This window comes from Salvelinus sp. IW2-2015, linkage group LG16 (genome assembly GCF_002910315.2).
Source record: "Salvelinus sp. IW2-2015 linkage group LG16, ASM291031v2, whole genome shotgun sequence".
NCBI lineage: Eukaryota > Metazoa > Chordata > Actinopteri > Salmoniformes > Salmonidae > Salvelinus > Salvelinus sp. IW2-2015.
In genome coordinates this window covers 21,395,452-21,407,791 of record NC_036856.1, presented here as the reverse complement: position 1 = coordinate 21,407,791, position 12,340 = coordinate 21,395,452, and the positions used below count along the sequence as shown (strand labels likewise).

General features: G+C 42.0%; 1 protein-coding gene across 1 annotated transcript in view; it reads right to left on the bottom strand.

Moving 5' to 3' along the window:
* nlgn1 (neuroligin 1) overlaps positions 1-12,340 on the bottom strand; it is a 298,178-nt gene that overhangs the window by 214,768 nt on the left and 71,070 nt on the right. The window contains exons 3-4 of the mRNA XM_024004892.2: positions 8,748-8,807; positions 5,280-5,432 (exon numbers count right to left, since the gene is read on the bottom strand). Of these exons, the coding sequence (XP_023860660.1) occupies positions 5,280-5,432; positions 8,748-8,807 (213 nt within the window). The remainder of the gene's footprint in view (positions 1-5,279; positions 5,433-8,747; positions 8,808-12,340) is intronic.

Below are 12,340 nucleotides of genomic sequence, written 5' to 3'. Positions count from 1 at the left end.
TACTAAAAGCATAAGCTTGGTGAGTAAGAGAGAGAAAGAGAGAGAAAGACAATCATTGAACAGTTTTGAACAAATTCATTTATTCCAAAATGAAGGAGAAGCAAGAGAGAAATTTATATAGAGAGAAATTGTCATTTTTTATCTCACTTTCAGTTTCACTTACTTAGGTAGCAAATACAGCTACATAGTTTAGCCTACTGAAACACCCTGCCCAAACAGGGGGATGCTATGTTAGCTACCTGGCTATGATTATCCAACACAACACTGGAACTCTTCCAAGTCAAGGTAAGCTTTTGGTTTTATTAATTTATTGCCACCGGGCCCGACAGTGTAACTGCTTACTGACTGTACACTGTAACATTACTGCATGATTGTAGTGGGTTTACTAACTCGTTAGTTCTAAACTCAGCAAAAAAAGAAACGTCCCTTTGTCAGGACCCTGTCTTTCAAAGATAATTCGTAAAAATCCAAATAACTTCACAGATCTTCATTGTACGCTTTAAACACTGTTTCCCATGCTTGTTCAATGAACCATAAATAATTAATGAACATGCACCTGTGAACGTCGTTAAGACACTAACAGCTTACAGACGGTAGGCAATTAAGTCCCAGTTATGAAAACGTAGGACACTAAAGAGGCCTTTCTACTGACTCTGAAAAACACTAAAAGAAAGATGCCCAGGGTCACTGCTCATCTGCGGTTCCTCTTTAGTGTCCTACGTTTTCATAACTGGGACCTTAATTGCCTACCGTCTGTAAGCTGTTAGTGTCTTAACGACCGTGCCTTAGGCATGCTGCAAGGAGGCATAAGGACTGCAGATGTGGCCAGGGCAATACATTGCAATGTCCGTACTGTGAGACGCGTAAGACAACGCTTCAGGGAGACAGGACGGACAGCTGATCGTCCTCATAGTGGCAGACCACGTTTAACAACACCTGCACAGGATCGGTACATCCGAACATCACACATGCGGGTCAGGTACAGGATGCAACAACAACTGCCCAAGTCTATACCAGGAATGCACAATCCCACCATCAGTGCTCAGACTGTCCGCAATAGGCTGAGAGAGGCTGGACTGAGGGCTTGTAGGCCTGTTGTAAGGCAGGTCCTCACCAGACATCACCGACAACAACGTCGCCTATGGGCACAAACCCACCGTCGCTGGACCAGACAGGACTGGCAAAAAGTGCTCTTCACTGACGAGTCACGGTATTGTCTCACCAGGGGTGATGGTCGGATTCACGTTTTTCGTCGAAGGAATGAGCGTTACACCGAGGCCTGTACTCTGGAACGAGATCGATTTGGAGGTGGAGGGTCCGTCATGGTCTGGGGGCGGTGTGTCAAAGCATCATCGGACTGAGCTTGTTGTCATTGAAGGCAATCTCAATGCTGTGCGTTACAGGGAAGACATCCTCCTTCCTCATGTGGTACCCTTCCTGCAGGTTCATCCTGACATGATCGTCCAGCATGACAATGCCACCAGCCATACTGCTCGTTCAGTGGGTGATTTCCTGCAAGACAGGAATGTCAGTGTTCTGCCATGGCCAGCGAAGAGCCTGGATCTCAACCCCATTGAGCACGTATGGGACCTGTTGGATCGGAGGATGAGGGCTAGGGCCATTCCCCCCAGAAATGTCCGGGAACTTGCAGGTGCCTTGGTGGAAGAGTGGGGTAACATCTCACAGCAGGAACTGGCAAATCTGGTGCAGTCCATGAGGAGGAGATGCGCTGCAGTTCTTAATGCAGCTGGTGGCCACACCAGATACTGAATGTTACTTTTGATTTTGACCCCCCCTTTGTCCAGGGACACATTATTCCATTTCTGTTAGTCACATGTCTTGTTCATACAAATATTTACACATTCAGAGATAAATGGTATTCAAACAGAGATAAATGGCGAACGAAAGCATTCACACGTAAATAAATGCATGATTTCTTACTCCAAACGGGCGGCGGTTCGTGTGCAATGTATATGATTACTGTGAGAGTAGTTCCTAAAATGTACCAACGATAAGTGTGTCACGCCCAGACCTTAGAGATCCTTATTATTCTCTATGTTTGGTTAGGTCAGGGTGTGACTCGGGTGGGAAATTCTATGTCTTCTGTTTCTTTGTTTTTGGCCGCTGTCTATCGTTGTCTCTGATTGGGGATCATACTTAGGCAGCCCTTTTTCCCACCATTAGGTTGTGGGATCTTGTTTTCTGTTTAGTGCCTTAGCCTGACAGAACTATGCGCTTTCGTTTTCGCTTTTGTTATTTTGTTTGACTGTTTTTTGAATAAAAAAATCATGAACACTTTCCACGCTGCGCTTTGGTCCACTCTTCCTACCACCAACGAGAGCCGTTACGAAGTATCTCTTTCTCTCTCTCTTTCTCTTCTCTCTCCTTTGTAACAAGACGCCATATTGTGTCAGTCGCTAGGGACCTGTTTCTAATGTATTAAGTGTGTATGTTTATCCTGTGTTATCATTTAGTTAGCTAGTAAATAAATAATGAAAGCAATTTGTGTAGTACTGAATCATAAGTAAGGCTGGGTTTTTTGCAGATGCAAGGAGGTTACGAATGTTCAGAATGATGATATGATAAGAGGTTATGATTCATACGTTGACTGTCACCCAATAGGCTGTAACAGAAATAAGGCCATGCTCATGAAAACAAATCGTCCTCCCTCATCTTAAACAGCACTAACTGCCACTGTACAATAGTATATAATATCCACTCAAGATACAAGACACTGTATACATGTAGCATTTGTAGAGAGAGAGGGCAATCCTGAAGAACAGCTAAACGCATATTAATAAACACACACAAATTAAGCATCTCCCAAGACGCATTGCTCATAGAAATGGGGTCAGACACTTTCCATGTTCCTCTTAAAGATCCTTAGGCAAGCCCAGGGTTACCAGTCAGCGACTGAGGCCAGCAGCTAACATGTTAGTCGGGCCAATGGGCAGGCCAGCCGTGAAGCAACAGAAAGGAAAGAGACACAGACTAATGAAACAAATTATCTGCGGTATTTGTTTCAGGGAGAATAAATAAATAAGCATGAAAAACAATAATCCTCAACACTGGGCCACATGCAATGATTAAATAAAAAACTGCAGAACCAATTATTTCAGCAAGAACAAAAGGCAGCGGTGAAGATTGTTGAAAGGGTAAACAATGGGAAGAACATGGCTGGCTGCATCTGCTCCCGGAGCCCTGCCTGGTGCAATATCACGCTGACATGCTGTGTGCTGCAGGCCTAGCATAGGAGGAACAGTGGAACCTGGGCTGTTTACCTGGCTAATGCCCAGACAGCGGTGGTAGATCACTTTCCTCTGTTGCTCTACCTACTGTTGGGAGATCAACAGATGCTTTCAAGGCCAGCTGGGTTCTGATACAGGGAGTCATTAAGCACAATAAAAGCCATCCTGATTTAGACATGTTATTAACTCCTTTATTAGCCTTGGCTTTAACTACTAAAAGGTCATATTTGTGAGCTTCTACAATTCTGGAATTCAAAGGATGCTAAACGATGGATTGGACCAGAGAATGTGTTGAGGCCATAAGGTTCACGCCAACACTACAGTGCGCAGGGCTATGTTTTAAATAGGTCTTATGTGAGTTGAAGCGCGGCCAGACTGTGGTTTTATACAGGAGTCCATGATGAGTATGATTCGGCCCATAAATTCAGAGCAATTCTGATAATGATGCACTGACAGCAGAGTTCCATTATTCCATTAAGGCGTCCTACAAAAACCTGACACCTGCACACACACACACGGAGGCAGGCCAAGAAACGGCCCCTGGCCAAATCCATCCCGCGCTACACACAAACCGATAAATAAAGCTCACGTCAGCCACTCTCATATTTCGGGCTCCTTATGACTCTGCATGCCTTCCCTGACAAAGAAAAACAAATCATCAGGTGGCAAAAAAAAAAAAAGACCAGGAACCCAAAAGGTGCAATAATGTTGGCTGGTTCATTAGTGGGAGAGAAAAGCACCACTAGCATTCTCTCTCCCAGTCTTTCTCTCTCTCGCTCTCTTTCTCCCGTTCTCTCTCGTCCTCTTTTCTGCTCTCCTCTAATTGTCAGGTTAATTAGGAGGAGTAGCAGCGTTGGTTAAATAGCCTTTCCTCGCCTCTCACACACACACACACACACACCACACACACACACACACACACACACACACACACACACACACACACACACAGAGGGGCCACGATGACAGGGCCCCTCTGTTACTTCCTATTGCACATTCACACACAGTCCTCACTACAAAAGGGCCACAGAGGCCAAGGCACTTCTGGGCCTTGTTAGACAGGCCCTTGATTGGCTGGTCAGATGAGCAGAGCGCAGGCTTGTCACACATCACACAGCGTCTGCTTGCTCCTGTAACGTTACTCTGCTCTCATCTCATTCAGCAGAGCTGAGTGGTTTGATCCGCTTACCCCACCGCCACAGGGGTAAATACAAACACTGAGGAAAATGTCAACAAGACTCTTTGTGATGCTAAAAAGATACATCTGATTAAATATGCTCCCATTTTTCCTGTAGCACCAAACCACAGCTTCTTAGCTTGACAGGAGAACCAGCATTAGTGAAAACACAGCCACACCACTTACCTGATCATCACCAAAACTGGTGCGTTTAAATCTTCACATGAACACTATCAACATGAAACCAGTCCAGAGGAATCAGGCCTAATGTTTTAAAATTCCAATCATTATCGTTGCAAGTTTAAATTCCGGGGGCATTCAAGTCGTTGCCAAATTGTTCACAATAAAAACATCTGACATACCACGTTTTCTAATATTCATAATTTGTACAAATAAAGACTTGTTATGGAGAGAAATCAATTTGGAAATAGTCGCTTTATGGGGACAAAAGCTGGGGCTCATGCTGGGGGCTGGTCATAAAGTATTCATGGTTATAATTATACCCCATATTTACTATCATCTTAAATCTTGTGCCTCCAAGCTCGGTTTCCTTTGACACATATTGCTGCTGGTGTGAGTGAAAGGAGGATATTGCCACAGAGTTGTGTGCATTAAAGCCTTGATGCTTTTCAGGATGGGTAAATCACCATATGAAGCGAGAATAAGGATATTCATGAAAACAAATGACAGCATAATCTCATTGAGGGTGAAACCATAGCACCTCCGTTTCACTCTGTTTCACACTGTCCCCCCAAGGCAAAGAAAAAGCATTGATGGGCGCCTACTGTCCGGTATGTATATAGGTAGCTAGTGTTGGGGGATTAGTGATAAGGACAAAAGCTGGAAAACCTTACCTAATACTCCAAGCCGGTAGTTCACTGTGATGACGATAACATTGCCGTAACTTGCCAAGATGCTGCCGTCAAACATATTCCCAGTGCCCTCCATGTAGGATCCCCCATGGATAAATACCATCACTGGCTTGGGGCTACCGCTTTCACGGATGTCTGCAAGGGGAAGGAAATGATTAAAGGACAAATTAAAATGACAGCTGGAGATGCAATCTAAATTGTGGACGCTTTGGTTTTCTCATAATTTCGGACACATTGACTTTGCTTTGAGACAATTTCTGCTTTGCAGGTGAGACTGTTCATTTCATACATGACAAGTATGACATGTTCCTGGTGATTGAAAATTCCATATTAATCTTATTTTTTGTTTCAGGAAATTTTATGGGCTCTTATTTTTGGAGGGCCAATAAACTGTCAGCATTAAAGAAGCGTAGAGATTAAAACTGACATTTCAATTTAAGCGGCACAGGTAGCTAGTTTTATCAGTAACGTAGAATCTAATAAACAAGATTGAACCTAAATGTTTCAATGATTAACATTCTTCAAGAAAAGTTTTTAATTCAATTTCAGACATCCAACGTTTCTCTTTAACAAAGTGTTACGCTTACTGAACTTTGCATAATGACATCAACTCAATTGATGCTGTCTTTGAGGGAGGACATCTAGTTTGGACGCTGGGTTTGAATTAAATGGGGGATAGGGAGGGATACAAAAAATAGGCTTCTGATTACTTTTATATTCCACAAAGGAGACAGGCGTTTCATCTTGGGTGCAAAATATCCACATTCATGTTCAATATCTTATCGATGTTTGGTGTTAGGGGACACTTGCAGGAGGTCTTCGGAGCTAAGGAAAGTAATTAAATAGTAAAGAAAGTAAGATGGCATCTTCCACAATGCCTTTATGGCAAAACATGAGGCTGTATTTGCAAAATCCAAGCCCATCTCTGTTCTTTTCGTTGATTTTCTTCCTCCCACTCTGTCTTTCTCTTTCCTTCGCTCTCTTTCTTACATTTCCAGTGAAAGTGGGCTCCTACAGAGGAGTAGAGAGGGAAGAAAATGCCAGGGCACCTCTAATCCTCACGTCTTCAGTAGGCAATCCATAACTTCTATAATATTGATTAGGACTGAGCAGCTGCTGAGTGTGTGTGTGTGTGTGTGTGTGTGTGTGTGTGTGTGGTGTGTGGTGTGTGTGTGTTGTGTGTGTGGTGTTGTGTGTGTGTGTGTGTGTGGTGTGTGTGTGTGTGTGTGTGTGTGTGTGTGTGTGTGTGTGTTGTGTGTGTGTGTGTGTGTGTGCAAAAGCATAAGTTAGTGGTGAAGAAAAGAGAGAACAAGAGAGGGGAGAGAAATAGGGAAAGAGGAGATACTGTAAAGAAAGAGATCCATAGGGAAAATCGAAATTATTTTCAGAAATTGCGCATCAGAATCCTAACATCTTCCATTCACTTTGATTAATTAATTGAATCACAGAAGAGCAGCTGGATTCACGCAAGTGTGTAAACTAGAGCAGCATTGAGACAGGAGAGTAATACCTGATCTCTCCATATAGTTACAAACATAACAACAAGGTAAATGATTAAATATGTAAAATAAAACTAGGAATGAAGACTAACTAGAAAGATTGTGTGCCTGTTTGTCTGTCTATGTCAATGTATGCGTTCATGCGTACATGTGAAAGACTCATACAGTGCATGTGTTTCCCCCCTCTGTCTCTTGTGCGGGTGCCAACAGCAGATTAAAGTGACACACATCTGGTCACAGAGGGTTATGGCTATGGTGTCTGTCAGGATGTCCATTACATCATTCATGTCATTCACAGTCCTTTATGCTGTTTGTTCTTGTGTTCACTTCATCTTTGTGAGTGGCAAAAAAGCAAGTAAATCCTTTGGAGGGATTCCAGGCTTCTCTGACAGAGGTCAAACCATTTTAAACCTCCATAAATGAGGAATAGAAGCCAGGGAATTGTGTGTGCTGGCTTTTGAGAATAGATGGCAATTCAGCCATTTGTTCTAAACTGGGCCTACTAATCATAGGGTTCGGTCATGCATCCTACGTGGACACCATAGCGTGCTAGGCTAATCCTAGCTGTAGGTAAGGTACAGAGGTAAGTGAGGACAGGTGCGTTCCTATACAGGCGCTCACATCACAGAAGACTAGCTGTAAAAGCACTGCACTGGATCTCCATCCAATGCCAAATCTGGATGGCCTTGCTAACAAGCTACAGTATAAAGAGAATGTCCCTGTCACAATCCTGCTGAGGACAAAAGTTCCCATCCATTACAAATCCACAGGTGGAGTGGCACCTACAGAGAACTGCACACCTTACATTCCATGACATTGAGGTTCCATGGCAGTGTGTTGTTGTTGTTGTTTGATTACATATCTCTGTAGAGGTTAAATGTCAAAAGAGCATCGCCAGTGAGATATCAAGCCGATTGGTCCTTGGGCCATTTCATTCACACATCTCAATGCGTTGGTTTTAACAGCATATTGTCTTCTGTTTTAGAGAGGATTATTAGTCTGGCCTGGATTCTTTATCAAGTGAATACTCGAGAGGCTGGCTGGGATTTCACTGTATATTTGTGTCTCTAATCTTTTGATGTGTGTACTCAGGAAATCGCAAGTTGCTGCAGATCAAAGATAGCTGCAGCATTCCTAGTTTAGTTTTCTGTAATTGGTGCTTATTTCACCAGATTATACAGGAGATGTGCATTATTAAGACTGTGTTCTGTCATTAAGTAGGAAGTTAACTTTCTCACTTCCTCTTTGAATAACTTAATTTGGGGTTATTTGAGTACTTTCTTCAGTCTGTTACTTTTCAGTGAGAAGCCCATTTTAGATTTGTCGATTTAAACATTTGGCCTTGATTCCTAGGTTTACATAACTGTGCCATAATGTACTTGAATTTGTGTAAAATAGTGATGAAGAGGCCTCGTTAGGAAGGGATTTTGTGATCAATATGTTACATGTCTTTGCCCATAACGATCCAGGAACATCCATACATGTTGCATAGGAAACGTACAGTTTTTTTTATAACACAACTGAAGGTGACTTATGTGTTAGGATTGATCAGGGTATCAAATTCCCCAGGGTTGGAATAGTATATTTTATTTTGGAAAAGGAAAAGAGTTGTGAAAAATCATGCAAAAAGGTGTTACGATTTCATTGAAGGGTTAATAGTTACTCTCTTTTAGATGGGATGCAACATGTATTTATTTTTTTACAAAATGTAAAAAGAATTCAAGCAAAAACCTATGTTAGATTATTAACAATTAAGTACTCTGGAATGATGGGCGACATTAAACATACTCTTAAAACATCAAGCAAAAAAGACAAAACACATCCAGCAAAAATTACGGAGAAAAAAAAATCTTCACTTTCAAAAAAGGGACAAGAAATGTAAAAAACAAAAACAAAGAGGAAAAATTGGAGGGTTCCTTGTCATGCAAATCAGTTTGGCATCAAAAAATACCTTCATCCTCCGCCCCGTCATTATCACCTAAATCATCATTGTGTTTCTTTGTAAGGGGACCTAGGATCAAGAATGGAGAAGATGGAGGAAACAGAGAATACAAGAACACACAAACCTTAAAAACGCTCAGAAGAGAAAGAAATCTTAAGTGATTTTCTCTGTGAAAAATTTTACTGAAAGAGAAAGAATGTAAACAATATCATACACATTTGTGGAGCTTGGTAGCTATGAGATAGTAAGACTTTTGTTACAAAGTACTGTAACAAAACAAGAAGGATCTTCAAAATAGGACTCTTTCTTTCAAAAAGATTCAAGAATGTAAGATAAGTCGTTCCCAGTAAAACAGATAGGGTGTTTTCAGAACACAGCTTTACCTCATGTCATTCTCACCCCTCTTTCCCAATTTCAAGTAAACAGACAAAAGCATAATTGTTATGGATGTTTGTGAGGGTGTCTTCTAACATTATGTTCCAATAAGTAGCCCACGTCTGTGAATGTTAATGTGCTAAAAGAGAATACTCCAGATTGAATCATTAGTGGACTCATACTATGTAAATATGTCAAATAGAACCTAAATTAATTCATTTCATTGTAGGATCACAGAGTACCAAAATGCAAATGGAAAAAAGTTAATGTATTAGGTGGCTCCAAACACAGAGGTTAATTGCTTAATTCTCCCTCATTGGCAAAATAATAAAGCAGGAAATAGGTCAGACTGCAGCAGAATAAACCAAGACAGGATTAATTTAGTGAGTAACAGCACAAAGACCACAGCAATGGACTGTACTATAAACACGACACAGATGGACAAACAGATAGAAAGACAGACGGGGGCACAGAAAGACACACAGGCACACAGAAAGACAGACAGGCACACAGAAAGACAGACGGGGGGCACAGAAAGACAGACGGGGGCACACACAGACACACAAGGTTGACAAAGCGCTAGTCTAGACACATGCGAGCTAGATCAAGCATGTGTAAGCAGAGAGCAGCACATGAAAGAGTGAGATACACAGTATGACCAATGAAAGAATCCTTCACACACATCACTCAAACTCATCCTGCTTATGATCATGCTCCTTCATGACAATACAGTACAGGAGAACCAAAACAGGGAAGCAATGAGAGGCAGGGATGGGAGGGGGAAATGGAAATGCTCTGTTTTCTGTTCATTCTATTAAAATAGTCCAGTCATTTATTTTCCTCATGTCTTGTAGCCAGAACGCTAGAGCAGTAGGCAATGGCATGACACCTCTATAATTTGTAGCAACATTCTGGAGAAGAAAACAGAGGTCATTCAACACTGGAGAGAACATTTGGCGTAAACATCCCGTTTCACCCAGCAGCCTTGCTGAGATTGATTTTGTGAGATACATGACAAAAAATGAAAACAGTTAGAGTAAAGTACACTGTAGCCTACCTTATCGGAACACATCATTAAACATTAATTAAACACTTCACATCATTAAACCATCACATTCTCATAGGCTAAGGTAAGGCTTATAAAGCAACTGAACGGAGATGCTGGAGCATGGTACTGCAGTGCCCTGTGACATGACTGTGCATGTCTGTCCCCTAACTGAGGGGATGGTTGGATCATATCAGTCAGGACGGCAACATGACAGCATGCTGTCAGCATCACGTCACTCCTAAACTCCAAGTGACTGAGGGCCAGGCCCTGCACACTGACTTTCAACCCCTCTGACCCCCTTGGAGTACTGAGAGCCTCAACACTTGTGTGTCGCACCTGGCTCCACTGCACTGATTAGGGAGACTCTGTTTTTCTGTCTTTCCCAGTATTTATTTTCTCTTTCTCCCTTTACCTCGGTCTACCTTTCTCTCCCTCTCTTTACTCTGCCTCTCCGTCTGTCTAACTGCCAAACTGTTTGCCTGTGCCGTTGTCTCTGTATCCCCCCCCACACACTGTCTGTCTCACCAGTAATGCTGTCTCCCAGTCAGATGATAAATTGATTTATTACTGCAGCCTAGCTCTTACACACCCCTTCCAAATGAATTTCCATATCCCTCGTTGTGCCGATATTGATTTGTGTTCATCTCTGACTGATAAAGTGCAACTTCACGCTTGAGTACTCTGTAATGCAGAAAAAGAGGTGGGCTGGTGAGGCGTGCAGCAGGCGGCCGACTCCGGGGCTCCTGGCCCTTAACAGTTTAATGCACTATGAACCCTGAGGCTCCAACCAGATTAGGTCATTAATGCTTTGAGCTCAATTGATCTCACATTGTGCACATGGGCATCCATACGACACATTCGTCAAGGATCTTAGGCCTATCCAAATGGAAACAAACCAACTCAATCAATGATTGATTTGACCATAAAAACAACGGGCTCTCTAACATACAAAAGCCAATGAATCTGGGGATTAAGTACTGACCTTCGATAATACTGGCTATAAAACATATTCTTGCATGAACAAATATTTCACATCCTTTGATAAATGACTGAATGTCTATGGTGAAATATAGCCTATATGGTGAAATATTTCATACAATGCAGTTTGTGCCATAACATTTTGATCAAGAGCAGAATACACAAGAACTTACCTTTCAAATCAAGTCCAACAGTACAACTCATTCCCAGGGGCCGAGTGAGTCATGAGCCTGGTGCCCATGGGACACATGTAGTGCAGTGTGCATGGCTATACAGCCAATTACAGGGCTCACAGCTCTGTGGATCTCTTTGATAAATGACTCAGGACCAGGTGGTACTCAGGAACAGGACACTACTGAATACATCCACCCATGTATTGTGCACTTGATGCAATGCCATCCTACTCTATTCAAATGTTAGAGGCACATAACAGAGAGAGGCTGGCTCTTTGACTGACTAACTCACACTCTCAAAGCAGAAACAATAACACAGATGCGAAACAAATGCTCACAGGTGTGGCTGGGGAGGATTTGACTGCATTAACATTCTAAAACAATATAAGAACCTCAACCTGCACTCATCATTAAAGGGGCAATCAGCAGTTGGTGCATACATTTTTTTACTTATAAATTATTGATATGGACCCATTGATTCTTGAAGAATATAACTTATAAATGCCCCATGAGCTTAGTTCAACTCTCGTACCCCATCAGAACCCAAAATATAAGCTTGTTTTACTCCAAAGTTTGTAAATGTAAACACTGTATTGCCTCAAACCATGGTTAAAACTATCATTTTGATATCTGGATGGTCAGTCCTTGCATCCACACTCTACAAATTAGGGGTTCAATAAGGGTTTTTCTAAGATCCTCAAAGTTCTTCGAAGAACCTTAAGGTTCTAAGCACTGAAGATTGCCCCCAATAGGTTCATTGAGGAACCTCGTTAGTTGGTGGGCGTTCTTGCAGGAACCTAACTGCCCAACTGAAATTTGGATTTGAATTTCAAAGGACAGCAGGTGCAGGCACTTAACTGAAAAATGTAAAGGTCTCAATTTAAAGGGAAGGTTTGTCCCTTGTATGATGTAAATTGATATTGTTTTATGGTGATACCACCTATCTTTTCATATTTGTGCAAATCTTTCTAAAACAGAAAATGGACAATATGTAATGGATATCAAATCAACAAAGAGGTAAGAATACG